At 41.4% G+C, this 23,576-nt stretch overlaps 1 protein-coding gene across 2 annotated transcripts in view; it reads left to right on the top strand.

Annotated features, from left to right (window-relative positions):
- The window catches only part of LOC126335041 (xaa-Pro aminopeptidase ApepP-like), a 232,299-nt gene that overhangs the window by 172,839 nt on the left and 35,884 nt on the right, over nucleotides 1–23,576 (top strand). For both annotated transcript variants that reach the window (XM_049997910.1, XM_049997909.1), the window contains exons 10-11: nucleotides 19,509–19,742; nucleotides 19,823–19,864. In XM_049997910.1, coding sequence (XP_049853867.1) covers nucleotides 19,509–19,742; nucleotides 19,823–19,864 — 276 coding nt within the window. The remainder of the gene's footprint in view (nucleotides 1–19,508; nucleotides 19,743–19,822; nucleotides 19,865–23,576) is intronic.

Raw genomic sequence — 23,576 nt, 5'->3', positions numbered from 1 at the left:
CTGGCATTGCAACAAACACTAGAATGATTCTAGTACATCTCATAGAAGAACTTGAAGCCAAGATAGGAAAAATCAGGGCATAAATCATATATATGGTTGGTTTCCCTCACATCATTTGTAAGGGGAACAGGAAATCATTGGTACCCTCCATTGTGCACTGTGTGGGAGCTTATAAAATATGTATGTAGGTGTAGATACAGAAGACTTTCAGCTGTGATTTCTCCCAAGAGCCTACACTAATAGTGAAAGATGGGCAAGAGGCGAGAAAATGTAATTTCTGTGCACTCTTGCCTGCTTTATAAATACGTTTCCAGTAATCACATGACTTTTTCAGTGACACGTCTCACTGCAATTTTTGATAAGAGCATGTCATCAAATTCTCTGTGAAAGCTTTTGAAGGGCCAAGGGATTCTCCTACTGCTTGGGAATTTTTATTTATTTTTTTCAGCTACATATTAAAAAATGTACTACAGCTGACAGGGTAGTTTGACCTCTTCTGGAACCATGCTGGATCACTCAATAATTATATATGTATAATTAATATAATGTGCCAACATTCCTTGTAACATTATTTTCCCAATCAGTTTGCTGAATGTTGATGTCAGGATAATAGGTCTGCAGTTCTAGACTCAACACATTTCCCCTTTTTGTGTAAAGCTTTGAGTACAGCCAGTTTCAACTTGTCAGGTACACTATCTTCAAGAACACAGTTTATTATATATAACTAATGCCATTTTGTAATAAGATTTTGGAACATATGCAGTCTTCAGACATTACGAATTACCTCAAAGAAAATGACTTATTGACAAATAACCATCACAGATACAGAAAATAGTGTTCATGTGAAACACAACTTTCTCTTTATTCTCATGAATTAATGACTGCTATTGACAGGAGGTGTAAAAATCAATTGCAAAATGATTTAGACAAGATATTTATGTGATGTGAAAAGTGTCAATAACTCTAAATAATGAATAGTGGGAAGTCATCCACAAGTGTACTGAAAGTAATTCACTTAATTTCAGTTACATGGTAAATCACCCAAATATAAAGGCTGTGGATTCAGCTAAATACTTAGGAATTACAATTATGAATAAAATAAATTGGGGTGATCACATAGATAATGTTGTGGGGAAAATGGATCAAAGACTGTGATCTATTGGCAGAACACTTAGAAAATGCAATAGGTCTACTAAAGAGACTGTCTACACTGCACTTGTCCATCCTCTTTGGAGTATTCCTGTGTGTTGTGGGATCTGCATCAGATAAAATTGACAGAGGGCATCAAAAAAGTTCAAAGAAGATAGCTCATTTTGTATTATTGTGAAACAGAGGAGAGGGTTCCACAGATTTACACAGTAGCATGGCAGTCATTAAAGCAAAGGCATTTTTCATTGTGACAGGATCTCCTCATGAAATTTCAGTCACAAGCTTTTTCCTCTGAATGCAAAAATATTTTCCTGGTGCCCTTCTACACAGGGAGAAGTGGCTATCATAATAAAATTAGAGAAACCAGAGCTTGAACAGAAAGATTTAAGTGTTAGTTTTTCCCATATGCTGTTCAATAGTGGAATGGTATAAAGATAACCTGAAAGTGCTTCGATGAACCCTCTGCCAGAAACTTAATTGTGAGTTCCAGAGTAATCATGTAGGTGTAATTGCAGATAAACTAGTGGTGTCACTAGCTTATATTTACATTTCTTCAACCAAAATGGAGAAATTTCAACTAATCCTGCTGATTCTTTGTTTCTGAGGCTGTCAATAAGCTTCAGAATGTTGTCAGTGCATACTGCATGTTTGTGTACTTCATTTATGTTCATTATCAGATTGTGCACCCAGTTTCATGCAGACATCACTTTCAACAGTACCTATAAAGTAATTGTTAAAATTATTGCTAACTAGAAGGTAATCAGGAATGTCTCAATATTTACAGTTAATTCTGCATCATTACTTTTAGTTTCTGTTGCATTGTTTGTAATTTTATTTATAACTGACTAACAAGACTTTGAAATGTTATCTTAGTGTCGTGCCTATTGGGTAATTCTTTCTGCTTTCAATATCCTGGCTTCTTTGCAGAACTTATGTTTGCACTGCAATTTATAGTCAGCAAAGTCAGACAGACAATGAAGAGAAAGTTTTGAAACCTACACTATAGTATAGACTGTAGATAAGATGATCATTAAATGAGATTATTTCAGAATCAACAAATAAAAGAAAAATAGCTTGGAATATAATTAGCATTGAGAGGGGCAGCAAAAAATATGCACAAAAAACAAATGAAACCGAAAGAACAAAAGTGAGTAATGAAATAGTTTCAGATAAAAAAGAAATTGCCAAAATTCTGAGTAATAACTACTAGATACATGGAAGTGATAGCTAAGACAGTGTGTCAAAGTACATAATCAAGCATGTGGCAGCACAAATAACTACACCGCTATTGGATATTGTCAACTGCTCATTCTAAAATGGAGTTATTTCCTGATCAATTTCAATTAAATAATATAACACCTGTTCACAAAAAGGAATGAATTAAGATCCTAACTATTACAGACCAGTATATTTATTTATTTGTTAGCACCCATATTATCACATTCATGATATTGGATTTGCCAAATTACAAAATTTTTATAACAATATTACAAAAAGGAAAGTTGCTACTCGCCTTATAGCAAAGGTGCTGAGTCGCAGATAGGCACAATGAAAAGACTGTCAGAAATAAGCTTTAGATCAGCAAGGTTTTCATCAGAAATAGACGACAGACACACACTCTGGGCATGGCTTCAGTTTCCAGAGACTACAGTCATGTGTGTATGAGTTGCGTTTGCGTGCATGTGTGTTTGTTTGTGTGTGTGTGTGTGTGTGTTTGTGTGTGCATGTCGTCTATTTTTAAAAGCACTTGAGTCCTGCTTCAGTGAGGGTTTGGAAAAGGTAATCCAGGTTCCAGAGATGCTCATCTGAAGTAGTGCCCAAGATGATGATGTCATCCAGATGATTGTAGCAGGACAGTACCTTCTATATTAGGTGCTCCAAAAACATTTGGAAGATAGCTGGGGCAAAGTGGGGAGACAATGATATTAGAATGATATTAGAACAGCCCAATGTAAGTGTTGATGACAAGGAGGTATTTTGTCACTTCATCCAGTGGGACTTACAAATAGGCATCCTTGAGATTGATCTTTAAGATGAACATGTTTCCTTGTACTTTTTCCATTAACTGTACAGGGTAAGAGAGAGGGTATGAATCCATGACAGACTGTGAATTAAAGGTTAACTTAAAATCTGTGCACATGTTGGGTGTTCTTACTGTGACGAGGGATGAAGCCCACTGACTGGCAGAAATGGATGTGATAACCCCCAGGTCCTATATATGTCTGCATTCTGCCCAGCATCCTCCTTAATGTCATGGGGCACCTCTCATGCTTTGAAAAACTGCAGCTGGGCAGCATCTTTCAAACTGATGGTGGTAAAGTATTTTGCCCTACCCAAAGGGTTGTCAAAAAGCTGATGGTATTTGTCACAGAGCTTCATGATGTTGTTAAAGGGGACATGGGAGTTAATCATTACTGCATTATCAAAGATTTGGAGGCCAGAGGTGTCAAAAATATTAAGGCTAAAACTGGTAGAACTGTCATAAGAGTGAAGTACCATGACAGGAATTGCCTTATATGTAGAGTGGTACTGCATCTAGAGAGGACAAGTTCCTAGGATTGTGATGCAATCACAATTGTATGTGGTGACAGCATGTTCAGAGCTCTGAGCCATGGGGACCCAAGCTTTCTGAATGTGGACCCACTGATCAACATAACAGAAGCCCAGGATCAAGCTGGAATTGTACAACCTGATTCTGAATACACAGCCAAATGAAAAGTTTCAATGGCTCGCTTACAAGCACTGAGAAACAATGGGTCAGACTGAAAACCTGAGATGAGTTCTGCCTTGTGTAAATACTGTATTAGGTCTGAACAGGCAATGCCTCATCACGAACTGAATGGTTGAGGAGTGTGGCATTGTGAATATCCATTGTCTCAGAACATTAAGTGGCTGTGGGAACAAGCAGGACTGCAACTTCATTGAGCAAATGTCTTGGATGTGCCCAACCATTTGCAAAACAAATATTGGCTTGGCAGAAACAAGCATCCCTATCATGAAAGATATAGCACTGAGGGCAGGATTGCAATTTGCCACCAATATGAGACCTCAGCAGGCATGCCATAGCTTGTTCATGGTGCCCAGAAGAAGCAGACATACAACTTGGAAAAGATCAGAGGGTGTGAAAAGTGGCCAGCATAGGAGGTAGCATTTCCAGCTGTGCAGTGTCAAACAATTCCTGGACCTGAACTACACTCCTGGAAATGGAAAAAAGAACACATTGACACCGGTGTGTCAGACCCACCATACTTGCTCTGGACACTGCGAGAGGGCTGTACAAGCAATGATCACACGCACAGCACAGCGGACACACCAGGAACCGCGGTGTTGGCCGTCGAATTGCGCTAGCTGCGGAGCATTTGTGCACCACCGCCGTCAGTGTAAGCCAGTTTGCCGTGGCATACGGAGCTCCATCGCAGTCTTTAACACTGGTAGCATGCCGCGACAGAGTGGACGTGAACCGTATGTGCAGTTGACGGACTTTGAGCGAGGGCATATAGTGGGCATGCGGGAGGCCGGGTGGACGTACCGCCGAATTGCTCAACACGTGGGGCGTGAGGTCTCCACAGTACATCGATGTTGTCGCCAGTGGTCGGCGGAAGGTGCACGTGCCTGTCGACCTGGGACCGGACCGCAGCGACGCAAGGATGCACGCCAAGACCGTAGCATCCTACGCAGTGCTGTAGGGGACCGCACCGCCACTTCCCAGCAAATTAGGGACACTGTTGCTCCTGGGGTATCGGCGATGACCATTCGCAACCGTCTCCATGAAGCTGGGCTATGGTCCCGCACACCGTTAGGCCGTCTTCCGCTCACGCCCCAACATTGTGCAGCCCGCCTCCAGTGGTGTCGCGACAGGCATGAATGGAGGGATGAATGGAGACATGTCGTCTTCAGCAATGAGAGTCGCTTCTGCCTTGGTGCCAATGATGGTCGTATGCGTGTTTGGCGCCGTGCAGGTGAGCGCCACAATCAGGACTGCATACGACCGAGGCACACAGGGCTAACACCCGGCATCATGGTGTGGGGAGCGATCTCCTACACTGGCCGTACACCTCTGGTGATCGTCGAGGGGATACTGAATAGTGCACGGTACATCCAAACCGTCATCGAACCCATCGTTCTACCATTCCTAGACCGGCAAGGGAACTTGCTGTTCCAACAGGACAATGCACGTCCGCATGTATCCTGTGCCACCCAACGTGCTCTAGAAGGTGTAAATCAACTATCCTGGCCAGCAAGATCTCCAGATCTGTCCCCCATTGAGCATGTTTGGGACTGGATGAAGCGTCGACTCACGCGGTCTGCACGTCCAGCACGAACGCTGTCCAACTGAGGCACCAGGTGGAAATGGCATGGCAAGCCGTTCCACAGGACTACATCCAGCATCTCTACGATCGTCTCCATGGGAGAATAGCAGCCTGCATTGCTGCGAAAGGTGGATATACACTGTACTAGTGCCGACATTGTGCATGCTCTGTTGCCTGTGTCTATGTGCCTGTGGTTCTGTCAGTGTGATCATGTGATGTATCTGACCCCAGGAATGTGTCAATAAAGTTTCCCCTTCCTGGGACAATGAATTCACGGTGTTCTTATTTCAATTTCCAGGAGTGTATATGAATGGCATCCTCAAGAGAAGGGTCCAATAGTTTGAGGACATTTGCCCACCATCAGGAATCAGCAACATTCTGAACAATAGTGTTCTGCCGCATGGCATCTGTGTAAGACTTACCACAAGGGCATGTAAATTGGTAGGTGTGGGTCATACCATGTAACTCTTTGAGCCACGGCCAATAGGACTGGATAGGTTAGTACTTCATTTGAGTCTAAATACTTATCAAGAGCAGCAGTGAATTCCAGGAAAGGAACAGATTCACGCTGAGTGAGTGACAAAAGCTTAGTGCAAATTCCTGAGATATCCATGCCAACCCAAGAGATGAAATATGAACATTGAAAATCAAATGAACTGTTGAAAGCCACAAAATGTTGAAACATCTGCAGTTTGTATTCATCCCATTCCTCTGTGACAGCATCCAACTTGCAGAATGGTGGAGCTGAATGGTGTCTGCTGCTGTCATCATCAGCATGGGTGACACGTTGAAACAGGGCTTGTTGCAGAAGCTGTCAGACCTCCAACAGCAATGATATCTTGTCCTTCAGTTGAGTGTACTGCATTCACTGAAACTTAAGAAGTTTGTGTTGTGACACAGTTTCCTCTTGCTGGGCAGCCACCAAGGTAAAAAAGAATAAGTGACAAGTAAGACAAACACAAGAACAAAGAGAAACTCTTCCAAAACCTAAATCTAAACACCGTCCACTCTGGAAATGAACAACAACGGAGATTCCCCGTCAGAGGTGATGAGACATACCCATGGAAAGCGTGGACATGCCACCAGGGCAGAAAATGTAAAACAATACTAGAATCAGCCTCCATGACCACTATTTCTTGTGTCTGTGAATGTAGAACAACAAATAACAGTATGTGTGCATAGAAGACAAGTTTATTCCACAATAAGGAAAAAGTCAAAAGAGAATAATACTGTACACCAATTAATGATATAGAGTGGCCACTGGGATGGATGTCAGCAGAGTCTGTGGATGACACTGAGGTTTGAGTGCTGTGAAGCAGAATCCTTGGGGTAGCCCAGTTCCAGAGTGGGATTGATATCCTCATGATCATGATCTGAATGGTGTGGCATCATGGTATCAGCAGTAGTGAAGCCCAAGATGAAACTGCTGGAGTGAAGGGCTGCATGCACTTATAAAGCCCCAGGCAGCGTATACCTACCATCAGTGAGTCTACTGTGGCATGGCATTGCATGATTGATGCAGTACTGTCATGTAGGTATTTGATGTAAGTACACTGGCTGGACATTGCTGTGTTACTGTGGAGGCAGCTACATGCATGAGCCATGTCTGTGCTGTCCTCCTTGGTAGCTCCGCACCTGTGTGGAACAGCTGCGTGTGAGCTGTCTTACATGTGACCTGTGGTCACGCGGTGGCCGATATCATGGTGTAGGCATTGATGGTACCTGAGTTAAAAGATTATGTACTGTAAATCACCATGCATTATGGAACATTATACATACATTGTGCAAGCTATTACATGTATTTACTGTGGAAGCTGTTATATGTACTGCATATATTGCTAAATTGTAAGCATAATAACATGTACTATGTTACAAGTACATTGCTGTACAAAAGGAAATTTATGAGGCAATTAGACAATTAAAAATCACAGTCTAGCCACTGGTCTCTGAGTAAATTATCCAAGAAGAGGCCTTTTAATATGTCTGCTGAGAACATGTCATAATTTGTTAAAACATGATTTACTGAGCTATTATGTCTGCTAGCTATTCTAGTGGGTACTAGATCCAGTAGATCTTTCACCTCATAAAATATGATACAATCTGGAAAACATTTGCTTTCGTGGCAAGTATGCAAAGTGTTGATGTTCAGGTCTCTGAATATCATGAGATATTTCACTTACATGACCTGACATTAACCTACTCGAAACTCCATCAAGCGATTTCAGGAAAGTATCAAAATTTCCAGAGAGGTATCAATATATGCCTTCAAATAAGAAAAGAAACAATATGAAATACAAATCTGAGAATTACAAATTTGAAATCTTTTTCAACAGCAAACTTGTTCACCCAGTACACTTTTTGCATGGTGATTATAAGCTTATCTTTTCCTCAAGTAAATGGTAACACCACTGCCTTCCTTATGTGCTCTATAGTAAGATGTCACTAGATTGTGGCTCTCTAATTTGAAACAATGAATTTTATCTGCTGGTTTCTGATTTTCTGTGACAACTACAACACATGCAGCCAGTACTGTAACAAATTATTCAAAAGTGTTTATTTTGTTTTTTGGGCCTTGTACATTATAACAAAAAATGGTAAGATTATTCTCATATGAATTTAAGTCTGTCTGAAGCATAAATGTGTGGTTAACTCACAAAAAGATTTATTTTTACATATAAATTAATTACACAGAAGTATGTGGTTTGCTTGGCATTCAATGTCAACAAGTCAAAATTAGGAATAATTATATTACCAAAACCCAGAATAAAAACAATGTGGCACAGAACCATAGCACTCTAGCACAGTCTACACCACTGTACTGCGGAATGTGTATAGTAGGAGTCACTAAACAATTACCCCCACTCCCAGTGTCAGCAGTACTTCTCATTAAATTTGATATGTCATCCAGATCATGTTGTCAGGCCTTTCTTAAAACCCAGGGGGCATCTCCTTGGAATGGGTGTGTTCTTCTAGCTGCAGGGTTGTAGCTCCTGCTGGTGTTTCATGTGTTGCAGCATCCAGTGTTCATTGAGGCTCCTTTGTAGCTTGCTGTGTGGGAGAATCTTTAGTTGCTGCCTCTCCCTTCTTCACATTTCTCAATGCCAGTTCTTTTTCTGTTAGTTGTGAATCTTGAAATGCCAGACTGATACAGTTAAGCACAGCTGTGATAGGGTAGCCTCTGGATATCAATCTTAAAATTGTTGTCACCTTGACTAATTACTGTATATGGACCTGCATATGGCAGTTGCAGTGGTCTGTATATGGTGTCATTACGTAATGGCACACGTGAACAGGTTGCTAAATCTTCAAAGACAAACATGTGGCATCTGGTTTGTTCATGAGGCTGTACTGGATGAAACTGATGTATGTGGGATTGCAACTTGGTTACGAAGTCTGGCACTGTGTTGGTTGTATCTCCCATATCATGAATGAACTCTCCAGGCAGGTGTGACAATTGGCCATACAACAGCTCTGCTACTGTGGCTTGGAAGTCATACTTGAATGCTGTTCTCAATCCTAGTAAAACAACTGATAGGGTTTCTGTCCACTTGCATTTTGTGTGACTTCAAAGGGCTGGATTCAGTTGTTGGTGCGGGTGTTCCACCACAGTGTTTGCTGTGGGATGATAAGTGGTGGTCCTTGTTTGCTTGCCACCTAAAAATGTGGCAAGGACCATAAAGAGGCGTGCCTCAAATTGACATCCTTGATCTGTCATTATTCTCAACAGTATGCCAAGATGCATAATGTATACTCTGAAAAATTTTTTCATCACATTCTTTGCAGTGACCTCTGCCATAGGTAATGCTTCTGGCCACCTCGAGTATCTGTCCATGATTTTAAGGCAGTAACTGCAGGCTTTGGACGTTGATAGTGGACCTACAATATCCATGTGGGTGTGGTCAAATTGTTAGTTAGGCAGTCTAAATGTACCTAATAGCGAAAATCAAACAATGCAATATCCAGGATGGAATGTAATAATATTATGAAAAGCAAAGTTGCTACTCATCATATAGTGGAGATGCTGAGTCATGGATAGGTACAACAGAAAGACTGTCACAAATAAAGCTTTCGGCCATTAAGGCCTTCATCAACAATAGATGACAGATGCACACACAAACATTCTCAAGCAAATGCAGCTTGCACTCGTGACTGCTGTATTATGCAACTGAATCCACAGTCTTGTGACAGTCTTTTTGTTGCACCTATCTGCAACTCAGCATTTCTGCCATATAGTGAGTAGAAACTTTCCTTTTCATAATGTTGTACCTAATGGTGCCTTGACATGTTGTATGATTTTCCTCTTTTGACAGGCCATACATTGTTAGACATACAATTTACTAACAATGTTCATACTGAGCAAGATTTAACTTCGTTTAACCTACTTTATGGTTTATGGTATGTGCTAGACTGTGTATTGAACTGATTGACTGGGTTAAAAATTGGTGCAGAACAAATGGCCGAGACTTTAGCTTGTGTCATCACAATATAACTCCATGTTTGTGCACGGTTTGCCACTCTTCATAGTTGACAACACCTTACTTGGCTTCACTTTGAAGGCATAAGTTAACAACTTTTTGTCCATAAAGATACTAAAATGGTGGCTTTCTAAAGAATGCTTGAATCTTTTGCTGCAGCATAGACTGTGTACAGCTCACAATCTTATGTCATCCACTTCTGTTGTGAAGATGACAGATTTTGGTTAAAGAAAGCAAGCTGTTGCCAACATTGGTTTATCCTCTGCTGCAACACTGCACCAACTGCATTAACAGAATCATCGACCATTAATGCTAATGGTGCATTGCTACTGAGTATGTGGGTAGAGCTGCATCTACTTTTATAGCGTTGAAAGCAGAGTCTGCCTCACATGTCCATTGCAGTCTGTTGTCTGGCCTATGTGTGCCCTTCAAGAGTTCATTCAATAGTGCTATTACTGGTGCATGATGTGATACAAACCACTGGTAGAAATTTATTGAACCAGGATAAGGTCACAACTGCCGAATTGTAGCTGGCAATGGGTACACACACATTGGTTCCACCTTGTCTTGCAATTATTGGATGCCATGTGCATCCACTGTGTAACCGAGAAACTGGACTTCCTTGATACCATAAGTACATTTTGATGGGTTCAGTATCACTCTTTTCACATACAAACATTCAAACAACTTCATCAAATACTGCATATATTCCTCTTCAGATCCAGACATAATGCACACATTGTCTATGTATACACAACAAAATTCTAGATCATGTATTATCTCGTCCATGAATCTCTGAAATGTCTGTGCTGCATTACAGAGCCTGAATAGTATTCCTGTGAACTTGAATAAACCAAATGGCATGGTGACAGCACCTTAGGAATTTCTTCACGAGCAACTGGAATCTGATAGTATGCTTTGACCAAATCTATTGTTGAAAAAATCATTTTGCCTTGTGTCCCAGCAGAGAAATCCCCAATATGCAGCACAGGTTACCTGTCTGGAATGGTTCTCACATTTAATTGCCAGTAATCACGACAGGGATCTTCAGTTCAATACAATTTATTGCTCATAACATGTAATTTTACCTGCACGTGCATTTTCAGCTAAGTATACAGTTTTAGCAATTACTTTCTTTTTAGTTTACATTATTTCTTCTTACATTGTATTTGTGGGATTTCTGTTGAGTTGTAGCCCAAAGAAACACACTCATTTCTGTAAGAATCAGTATATTTCATAGAAATGTCCACATTACAACAAATTATAAAGCGAACTGAACAAGCAAGATGGCATGAGCCGTTAGGTTCAGAGTCAAAGAACTTGTGATGGCAGAGATCTATCATTCATATTTGTCAATGCCACATGGACACCCCCCTTCCCTTCCCCCATAGTGTGGAGCACGGTTTGGTGGAAGGGGGGCACGTCCAGCGGTGAAGGCAGTGAGTGTGACAGCAGGATGTGATGGGGATTTCCATCTCTAGAGGTTGTTGCAGCAGGGACCACGCTGGGAGGTTGACGTGTAGCTCCTGTAGGTGGTGTGGGCAGACGAGGCATGAGTGAGGATGTAGTGGTGTGGGGAGGGACTGTGTCCCCCGTGTGGTTGTCTGGCAGCATTCGAACTGTAACCATCCCTGGGGGGGGGGGGGGGGGGGAGGGGGGGGGGTTTACCATAGGTTACCATAGCTTGGAGGAGCATGTGATTGACCCCATGCGGGAGTGGGTGGGAGCCAGTGATAAACTGGCAAACCCTGGTCGGTTGGGGCAAGTTGTCTTGCAGAAGGATGAAAATGTTATCGTTGATGAGGATGGTGACATCCTCAACACATTTGGGTGGGATGTCAGTTTGCAGAACCACTAGAGGGGGTAGGGGGGAGGAGGTAGAGATGGAGAGAGAGAGAGAGAGAGAGAGAGAGAGAGAGAGAGAGAGAGAGAGAGAGAGAGAGATAGAGAAAGTGAGACCCCGACGAATGGCGTTGATGGTGACATAGATGCATATTTAGGTGAGGGCTGCGGTGGCAGCTCTGAGGGATCATGAGTCCTCAATGCTGGGGGGGCTGCATAATAACAGCGGGCATGAAAGACGCTGGATTGAGGTGTGCAGGTTTCAGATGGTGGAGAGAAACAGTGAGTGGTGAACCTTTAACCTGGATGTCCATCACGTGCAGTGTGGTTTATGACCTTGTACGGTCCTGAATATGGTGGGGCAAGTGAGGCCCAGTTGGTGTTGTTGTGGAGAAAAACAAACACACATGAAAGGAGATCGGAGGGCACATAGGAGTAGGGTGGGGTGGGGGTGGAGGGGGGGTAGAGGGAATATGGCTAAATCGGAGGTCAGGGAAATGTTTGCAAAATGCAATCGGATCTGGCTTACGAAGTCGGGAAGGGGAGGGGAGGAATTGTCGGGGAAGAGGGGGGTTGTAACAGCTCCTCAGGGAGGACAGGGTTTTCACCATAGACAAACTCACTCATGGTGCCCTCAATATCTGGTTTGCACGATGACCGTAGGCTGAGTAGTACCCATGGGAGAGCCTCAGTCTTAAGACTGTCGTGACACTGCAGTGCTGTCTTGAAGGTGCGATGCCACTGTTGTACCACTCTGTTTGCTTAGGGGTGGTAGGCATTTGTGCATCATTTGTTGACAGCAAACAGCTGGCAGAGTTGGGTGAAGAGTGCTGATTCAAACTGCCATTCCTGGTTGGAGGTGATGGTAGTGGGGCAGCCGAAGCAGGAAATCAAGGAAGAAACAAAAGCCTTAGACACAATTTCGGCAACTAAGTTGGTGAGAAACACAGCTTCTACCCATCGAGATAAACAGTCGATGCTAGGAAGAACATATCAGAAGCCCTCTGAGAGGGAAAGGGGGGGGGGGGGGGGGGAGGCTGAAGTACATGGCAAAAGCGGCTAAATGGAATGTCGAATTTGCAGAGAGGTCGAACATGTGCCTGGTGACTTTGTTGCACTGGCAGGTGAGGCAGTTCCGTGCCCAGGTCTGACAACTGAGCTTCATGTCTCGCCACACAAACCATTCTGACATGATAAAAGTCGATGAATTAATTCCAGGATGTCCTACAGAAAGTAGTGTGTCAAACACTGAACAGTGGAGCAGGGTGGGGAGGAGGGGTCGGAGGGTGCTGGTGGATGAGTCGCACCAGACTTCTTCTTGGATGCTGGCAAGTCTTGCTTTGGTGAAAGACAGCAAAGTGGAGGTGCTGTTGAGAAGTTGCTGTGTATCCTTGTCCTGGTTCTGTAGGGATGCGAGATCGCAAAGGTCTAGCATCTGCTACTGGTTTATGGTCGGTCAGGATGTGGAAAGGTCAGCCCTTGACATCGGGGCGGAAGTGTTTCACTGCCTCATAAACTGCTAAAAGATCACGGTCAAATGATAAGTATTTTTTTTGGGTGTCTGAAAGTTTCTTCAAAAATAACTGAAATGGCATGACCACGTCATTGTGGCATTGTTGTAGGACCATGCCTACCACAGAGTCAATGGCATCCATGGTAATGAAGAGTTCAGCATCTGAGATTGGATGAGCGAGGGTGATGCCTAGTGTGAGAGAGACTTTCAAGGCTTGGAAAGCTGCGTGCATTCGTTCCATCCATGGGACGGGGTGCATCCCTGAAGTTTGCTTGCCAGCGAGGGTGTTAGTGTGGGCTGCCTGGGTGTCGGCTGCTGCAGGAAAATGATGATGGTAGTAGTTTATCATTCCCAGGAACTGATGGAGCTCTTTGTGTGTAGTAGAGGGTGGCATGAATAAAACTGCTAACACCTTTGATTCGGGGGGGGGGGGGGGGGGGGGGTATCCTGGCGGCCGAGAATGTGTACCCCAAGAACTGTGGACAGATTGTTGGTGCAGTTGCAGTTTGTCTCTGTTGATCTCGACTCCATTTGATAAGAGAGTGTCCTTTACTATAGCGATGTGGTGTTAGTGATCTTGTGTGGATTTGCTGAAGATCAGGATAGCATCACTACATACGAAACAGAAGTCAAAGTGGAGCAGAAGAGAGTCAATAAACCATTGCCACATCTGGGCAGCTTTTTTTAACCTGAATGACATAAAATGGTACTCGTAAAACCCAATGGGGGTGATAATTGCCATTTTCAGAATGTCTTCAGGTGCGGCTCTGATTTCCTGATAAGTGTGGTTTTGAAATCCAGTACGCTGAAAATTGTAACACCCACGAGAAGATGAGTGAAGTCAGAAATGTTTGGTATAGGATGATTGTCCATCATAATTCTAGCATTCAAGCATCTGTAATCATCACACAGACGAAAGAAGCCATCCTGTTTAGGGGTGAGGTGTTTGGGTAACGACCAGTTACTATCAGAGGGCTGTAAAATTGCCGCCTCAAGAAGTTGCTGTATTTGCTAGGTGAACAAGCAAGATGGCATGGGCTGTTATGTTCAGAGTCAAAGAACTTACGCTGGGGAAATGTATAGTTTGTACTTGTCGACACCACATATTCATGATAAATTTAAGTTATAAGGGCAATTTTGGATAAAATACTGCTTGACTCACTTTTTAAAAGTATCCCCTGTCAATATCTGAACTTCACTTGGTAATAAGTTATTAAAAAACAGCTCCTTTGATGTAGGGGCTTTTTGCTATTAAAGTTAATCTTCTGTTAACCATTTGAAATTCTTTTCTATGCCTTGTTCTGTAGTTGTGAATATCCATGTTTCTTTTTGTGATCTTAGTGTCTCCTTTCACTAGCATTACAGTTTCTAGTATATACAGGACATAAACTGTGAGAATATTGTGTTTGCAAGAAGTTCCTGGTTTTACTTTTGCTATGATCCTCAAGGCTCGCTCCTGCAGTATGAAAATCCTTTCCATATTAGTTTGGCATGTCCCACCCCACAGTACTATTCCATAAGAGAAGAAAGGGTACACCAATTCATAATATACAGTCCTTAATATATAGAATTAAAATGTGATCATCTTCTTAATACGTATGGACTAGGTGTTATTTTTTTACAGACATAATCAGCTTACTGTTTCTATGAAAGTTGATCATCTATGCATAAAACCAAGAATTTACTATCTGTATAGGTTTTTGATGGAATTTCATCAGTCACAAATTTTGACTGTTTGGACTGCTTGGGTTAAAATGAATATTAGCTAATTCGATGTTTACTTTTAGGTTGTCTCTTTCAAAGCGAGTTCTTGCCTTTTCAGTAAAGTTATGTATCTATTCAGCTAGGCTGGGCTCACTGTTTGCATAGCAGACACCAGATTTATCACCTGCATACATAGTGATCAATTGCTTATTGTAAGAGAACTTGGGAAATCATTTACATAGCATGTGAATAGGACTGGACATAAACTGGAGTCCTGAGGAACACCAAAATATGTATTTCTTATACCTGACCTTCTCCTCTTCAGTATTTCTTCTTTAAAGTACAGAATCTCCATGCATTGCTGTATACCCTTTAAATATGTTTGTAGCAATTGGATGAGTGTTCCAGTGACACCGCTCTTTGTTGTTTTTTATAAGAATGCATCATGATGCCAACCGTTCTTCTTTTTTGTACCATATGAAGAGGGTCTGCCCAGCTGCTACTTGAAGAATGGCAAATACCTTGAGCTAACATGCTACAAAACTCTTTTTAGATAATTTGTAATTTATCTGTTGCTAAAAGTCAAGAGCATGCATAAGTTGGCAGACCTGGGGTAGTGAGGATATGATGAACCATCAAGTGTTTGATAGGTGCGAAGATTAATGAATTCCTTGTGATCTCTGGGAAATTTTTTTAGTAGTCGTGTATATTTTGTGTGCCCAGTGATCACTCTGTTGTGGTGGCAGTACAATTCACCTTACCTTGTGCAGGCATGTATGTATGTGGTATGTGGTTTATTCGTCTCATTACATACAATTTTCAAATCATTTGATTTGATGTACAGGAGACATGTCAAGGTTTACAAAAGAAACTTTTTTCACTTTTTTAAGAGAAATACAAAAGTGTACATTATATTTTACATTTCTAAGTTACATGAACATAAAATAATAAGTGTAATACAATCCCTGGGTTCAGATTGTGAAGCTGTCCTCAATGAATTCATCGACAGAATAATAACACTTTTCCACCAGAAGAGTAAAGAGCAATCTTTTCAGTGAACCCATTTCCATTTTAAATACATTACTGCCTTTTATTTTATTGAAAATTTTTAACCCCATATACTCTGGCATTTAGGCATAAAGTTTTAAACGATGTGTTGGAAGTTTGAAGTTATCTCTGTGGCGAGTACTGTAGTTGTGGTCAAAACGGAAAGTGTCTAGTGTATGTTGATTTCTATATAGGAGCACCACCATCTCATATACGTAAAGTGAGGGGATAGATAGTATTTTTTAACAGTGGTCGACAGGATTCCTGTTTTTTTGCAACACACATGTTTCTAATTACTTTCTTTTGTAATACTAGGAGCCTAGTGACATTTGCTGAATTTCCCCAGAAGATTATGCCATAATGAATAACTGACTCAAAGTAGTAGTGATAAACTAACTTTCTGGTATCCATCATTGTAGCATCCCCTAATCGCTGGTGTCATAGGTCAGATACGAGATCATAGAATGCCAGAAAGTCTGTTACTAGGATGGGGTGTGATACATCAGCCACAGTATGCCGCCACTCAAAGGTATGATGCAGTCCTAAGTTGAATAGTAAAGTGATGTGTCCATATATCGTAATATTTGTATCATTTGCAGTATACAGGCAAGCGACATCATGACTGTGACATGGTAACTTGGTCTATCTGGTACAGTACTTTTGTGTTGTGTTGCTTAATAAACAAGTGTTGTGCATTGCCTGTTGACATGGCTGTAACTGCTACCGTAACGGCATCATGATTCACTTTACAAGATAATATAGAACTATGGAACTGTCATACAGTCTACACCACTGTACTGTGGAATGTATATAGCAGGAGTCATTACATATACACTCCTGGAAATTGAAATAAGAACACCGTGAATTCATTGTCCCAGGAAGGGGAAACCTTATTGACACATTCCTGGGGTCAGATACATCACATGGTCACACTGACAGAACCACAGGCACATAGACACAGGCAACAGAGCATGCACAATGTCCGCACTAGTACAGTGTATATCCACCATTCGCAGCAATGCAGGCTGCTACTCTCCCATGGAGACGATCGTAGAGATGCTGGATGTAGTCCTGTGGAACGGCTTGCCATGCCATTTCCACCTGGCAACTCAGTTGGACCAGCGTTCGTGCTGGACGTGCAGACCGCGTGAGACGACGCTTCATCCAGTCCCAAACATGCTCAATGGGGGACAGATCCGGAGATCTTGCTGGCCAGGGTAGGTGACTTACACCTTCTAGAGCACGTTGGGTGGCACGGGATACATGCGGACATGCATTGTCCTGTTGGAACAGCAAGTTCCCTTGCCGGTCTAGGAATGGTAGAACGATGGGTTCGATGACGGTTTGGATGTACCGTGCACTATTCAGTGTCCCCTCGACGATCACCAGAGGTGTACGGCCAGTGTAGGAGATCGCTCCCCACACCATGATGCCGGGTGTTGGCCCTGTGTGCCTCGGTCGTATGCAGTCCTGATTGTGGCGCTCACCTGCACGGCGCCAAACACGCATACGACCATCATTATTGGCACCAAGGCAGAAGCGACTCTCATCGCTGAAGACGACACGTTTCCATTCCTCCCTCCATTCACGCCTGTCGCGACACCACTGGAGGCGGGCTGCACGATGTTGGGGCGTGAGCGGAAGACGGCCTAACGGTGTGCGGGACCGTAGCCCAGCTTCATGGAGACGGTTGCGAATGGTCCTCGCCGATACCCCAGGAGCAACAGTGTCCCTAATTTGCTGGGAAGTGGCGGTGCGGTCCCCTACGGCACTGTGTAGGATCCTACGGTCTTGGCGTGCATCCGTGCGTCACTTCGGTCCGGTCCCAGGTCGATGGGCACGTGCACTTTCCGCCGACCACTGGCGACAACATCGATGTACTGTAGAGACCACATGCCCCACGTGTTGAGCAATTCGGCGGTACGTCCACCCGGCCTCCCGCATGCCCACTATACGCCCTCGCTCAAAGTCCGTCAACTGCACATATGGTTCACGTCCACGCTGTCGCGGCATGCTACCAGTGTTAAAGACTGCGATGGAGCTCCGTATGCCACGGCAAACTGGCTGACACTGACGGCGGCGGTGCACAAATGCTGCGCAGCTAGCGCCATTCGACGGCCAACACCGCGGTTCCTGGTGTGTCCGCTGTGCCGTGCGTGTGATCATTGCTTGTACAGCCCTCTCGCAGTGTCCGGAGCAAGTATGGTGGGTCTGACACACCGGTGTCAATGTGTTCTTTTTTCCATTTCCAGGAGTGTATATCAAGTGAATAGGACTCAGACGCATTTGAGTTACATCACTGAGTACTTGTATGATGGTCCTTGTTCTAGAAAGGATTCATGGTTGTAGTCTAGGGACAATTGATCCTCTTGCTTACAAGATTTGTTGCGCAGTTCACTCAACAGGGGAACTATCTTGATATTTCCCTTCCTGTTTATGTTCAGTCCATTGCTCATGTGTTCTTCATGGTTCATTTTACTTAGCTCTAGCAAATCTACATAGATAAACTTATCACACAACTCTTGTAGCTCATAATTGTAGAGCTGTACTTCTTTTTTTGCATGACTATTGTGGCATTTACATGACTGCTGTGGCAGATCATGTCACAGTGGCTTGTTTGTGATGAAAATGTTTGTATTCAGCTGTATTGGCTTTAAGTTTCACAACCATTGAAGGGTTGCCTTGATTTTGTTTTCATATACATTGTTGGTGCTACTTGTAATCATCACATGGCCATCTTATTTTAGCTGACTTTCTCCGCCACTGCACTATGTATGTGATAGCCTATGCCATGGGCACAAAAAGTAAAAGTAGACCTTCCAGAATCACATTTCAGGAATGGAATCTGCTCAAGGAAAAAAATTCTGTACAAAGTGATCTGATCCAAAAGAATATTATTTACAAAATTAGTACATTTTAATACATGTGTTTGCATGACCATCTTCCACAGCAGTAGCAGTCAGCTCAAGACGGATAACCTATAGTAATAGATAGTACATGTTTGTCCAAAAACACAGTTTTTGGATTTCAGGCTGAGAAACTGTCTCCTTCTGTATCAGCCTCATTTCCTATTGTTTCAGAAGATATGATTTTTGTCTGCTGTTCATGTGCATCTGGTGAGATAGAAGTTGGGAGTGGGTTGAGGAGACAGAGAGTTTTAGTAATAAGTATGCAGGAATTGGAACAGTCAAAAATTTGAGAGCTAAGCAGATACATCAGTTTCTCTAAGTTCTTGTATCCATCGTAATACACTCCATCTAAGAGGTTGATGATGACCTGTCCCAACCATCATTTTGTTTCACAAATAAGTTACTTATAGGTTTTACAGATGCAACATCTAAAGATTTTTTTTCCAGTTTTTATAGATGCAACATCTAAAGATATTTTTACTATCATGTTTTGTTGATTTTTTTGCAGTTTACATGTGTAATGAGTGGTGTACTGAAATTTAAATATTTGTTTATGTAGATGGAACAACAGATGTCACTCGCACAATGCATTATGGAGTACCAACTGAAGAGCAACGTACTATATACACTAAACTGCTCATTGGTTGCATTAATATTGCAACAACTATTTTTCCTGAAGGCAAAACTTTAAGTGAACTTGAGATTTTAATACGAGCACCTTTATACAGTCTTGGATTGAACTACGGACATGGAAGTACACATGGGATTGGCTCATTTTTAGCTGTGCATGAAGGTTTTATAATTCTTTTAATTCAAATTATTATTACTTGCTGAGGACATTTGCATTCTTCTAACAAACAGTTTTATTTTCAGCTTTCAACACTACGTACCATGAGAACTTCTTTGGATCACAAGGTGTGTAGTCATTTGCACAAGATAATATTACAAGAAGAGAGATGGATCATACTTACAAATGATTGACAAACTGTTCATGAAGAGATGTATTTCAGGGTGTCCAAATTATTACTGTACCCAACATTTCCGTATTAAATTTGGCACTAGCAGATATGGAGCATGGAAATCACAATCCATTTCATGTAATTGTGATGCTTTTATTAGCTGTTATGAGAGCATAGACCACTTTACAACACTGAACCCCATTTTATTTCAGTGTACATATGTTTATGGGTTACTATTTCTGCCTAATATATCTACAAGAACAATTCAGAAGTCTCCAGATTCCATGAGCAAGGGAGACTCTTGAAACAGTGTTAACTATATGTTGTGAGCATAAAAAGATGGGGGTGGTTACAGTTTGTATCAAGTAGTACTGTTGAAGCATGTTGCTTTACCAATACCATAATTCTGGACTTACTCACTGAATGATTGTCCCCAAATGCCTTTGCTGCTGAAATTCTGTTTCCCAACAAGGGAAGAGAAAAGCCACTAATTTTACACAAGATACTCAGAAAACGTATTGGTCACCAACATTTATCATAAGGTATGATTCCTTTCTTATCGTAATACGTCTGCTAGATGCTGTGAGCAACAATCATTCAGCATGGTATAACTAACATTGTTCTCTGTTCCATCATGCACTCATGTTAAGAGATAACAAAATTATACTTTTAGTTGCTCTTTGGAGAGAAAGTAGCACAAACCTTTATTATAAAGTTGACTTAGCAGTTAAGAAATAAATGCATGAATTCTTTTTATGATCTCAATTCAGCATTCTTGTGACTGATATTAATCATGCTCCTGAGATTCTTGATCTTGCATATTTACTGGGTGTCCCAGGAAGAATGGCCAGCATTCAAGGAAATGACAGGAATGATCATCCAAAGGAAGAAAGTGTAATAAATGTGAGCTCTAAAATGCACACTTTAAGAGCTATGAGCACTCCTTTGATACTGTGGAGCAAATATTTCATACTACAAACTTTTTGCTTCCAATATTTTGGGAGCTGATAATATGGAACCAAAAAAAGAAAAAAATGTCAAACAAACAAGGGCTCTAAAGTGCAAACCTTAAAATTTATGAGGACTCATTTATCTTCACTACTGTGAAAAACATCTCTTGTAGTGAGCAAGTGCTCATAGCTGTAAAGGTTTGTATTTTTGAAACCCATGTTTACTAGACTTTTTTTTTTTTTGGTCCATATTACCTCCTCCCAAAATATACTATATAAAGAGCTTGTAGTACGAGAGATCTATTTGACAATACCAAAGATGAAGAATTGCTCATAGCTTTCAAGCTGTGCATTTTGCAGCCCATGTTCACTAGACTTTTTGGTTCGAATGAGCATTCGTGTCCTATCTCTGTTGCAGTTTACCTGTCTAACAGATTCCAGTGAGCAACAAAAACATGATTTTCATTATTTCACATAATTACTGAGGAAATTTAAAAATTGGTCATAATCTACTCGACATGATGTATAATCTTGTGTTAAAGATTTAATGCAATGAGACAAATATTACAGACAGAAACTCTGTATATGTCACCACAAATAGACACCAAGATTGTATTCATCCAGATTTAAGAATGGAGCACTTAGCAACTTCCAACAAACTTTATACAGTAATTTCAAAACCATACAAAACTTTTTCTCCCTGACACTTCACAAAAATGATAAAAAGAAAAAAAGTTTATCACCTACTATATTTTTACTGTTCATGCAGTAAGACTTCATTATCAGGTGTGACAATTTAATGTATTACTTCTTTACTACTAATTCTATTTGCAGCATATTGTGCAGATAGTATGCACATATACCACTGAATGTATCCATAAAATCATATAATTCAAGGTGAGGAGCCATGATGGTAGTTGAAGAAGGTGAGAGAGATGACAAAATATTGGAGAAAGGTGATAAGACCTTTCAAGAAAGTGATTAAAATTGACAAATTATTTCCACAAAAAATATGGAATGGCTGAATTATTATCATTTTTGATATTCTCTATTAAAAGGGCCAGTTAATAAAACAATAAACTTCCTCATACAAATTTATTAATGCACTAGTATGCAGGTACATTGGTAATTTGGTATTGGTAATCCTAATTTACAAACAAAATCTCCATCACATTTTTATTTTTACAAATATTGACATTCTACACTTCAATACTGAAAAAAGATCAACAAAATATTGTTGGATTACTGGTTCTTAGGAATCTTAGAAAAAATTAAATAATCATAATAGATTTTCTTTTCTCAAGGGTTTTTTGAATTGTTTCCACCTCCCTGTGTTTCACTCATTCTTGTACTTTCATGATTTGTGCATCCTCAAGCATACTCTGGGCGAATGTTGCTGCCGGTAAATCTTTTTCTTCAAGTTTTTTCTTCAGTTTATCTGAAACTTGAGGGAGAAGCTCTTTTCATACCTCCTTAGATAGTTGGAGTCCCTTTTTATTTTCTTTCAGAGCAGCTATCTGGTAGTCAACTGATTTTTCCATGTTATTCATCTTTTTAATCACCATTTCAAGGTAAGTTCAGTTGTGTGTCTCTTTTTGCTTTTCTTCTAATTCAGGTTTGCTTTCATTTTCACATTATTCCTTGTAAGCAGCATAATTTGCAAGTGCTTGCTCTCCATACCTAATGAACTGTCAGTCAGTGGGCACAGAAGGTAAATGGAGATATTGTGCCAGAGCACCCCTCACAGTCAAAACATTATTTACAAATCTTTCAATCATTCCTGCCTTGTCTTATTGCAATGTGTGCTTCAAAATGGAATACCTCTATGTCTGCATTATCATGGGAAAATGTAGGTAAAATCTTAACAAGTTTTGAAACATTTGGGTACTTTAATTCTGTGGATGATGAGCCTGTTTTTGAAATGTATTGCTGCCAGTAATTGTCAATACCTTTATTATATAAAGATGGGTCATCTTTTTCAAACTATAGAACTTCCACTCATCTAATAAGTAATTTTGCCAGATATCAGACAGCATCATTTTTGCAACCTTTAACATTCCATTGCAGTTTCTACTGTTTATTCTTCCTTTGGGGTCTAAAAACCTAAACTTTTCCCCCCTGGGGAACCACAGCTCTTTTGTTGGTATGTGTGTGGTGCCAATGTGTCCCCAAGCTATTGCAGCCTTTATACTTTTCCGGGCTGCTTTATCTTCCCCTTCCTTCTCCTTCCCTGTCCTTTTTCCTTTCCCTTTGACTCTTCCTTTCCCTCTCTTGGTGTTCTTCTTTATGTTGGCCTGGCTATCCTTGTGACTTTGCTTCCTCTTGCAGTTATCATTGATTAAGTTTTTTTCCACCTTTTTGGCTTTTTATTTATTTATTTATTTATTTTGGGCTCCCTCAGGAGTTGACCTCCATCTCTAAACCGGAAATCTGTAGTGTGAGTCAGATGGGGAAGAATTCCCTCCCTGTCGTCTTTGGCTCTCCCTTTTCCCACCTTCCCCTGCCTCCCTGCCATAACCCTTTCACTTCCTTGCTAGGTCACCAGCTTGATAGCCAGTCCATATGGTGGGGCTGTTATGTACCCATCTAGCTAAGTCCTCTGACACCACAGGGATCACACTGCTGGTACCTGCATTGTGAACACATTGTGCAAGCCTAGGAATGGTTGCCCATCTTTTCAGGGAATCGAAACTCCAGGCAATGACCATCCTGCCAGGC

Source organism: Schistocerca gregaria, chromosome 2 (assembly GCF_023897955.1).
Source record: "Schistocerca gregaria isolate iqSchGreg1 chromosome 2, iqSchGreg1.2, whole genome shotgun sequence".
Taxonomy (NCBI): Eukaryota; Metazoa; Arthropoda; class Insecta; order Orthoptera; family Acrididae; genus Schistocerca; species Schistocerca gregaria.
Note: the sequence above shows the minus strand (reverse complement) of the source record. Positions and strands in the feature narration are given on the sequence as shown.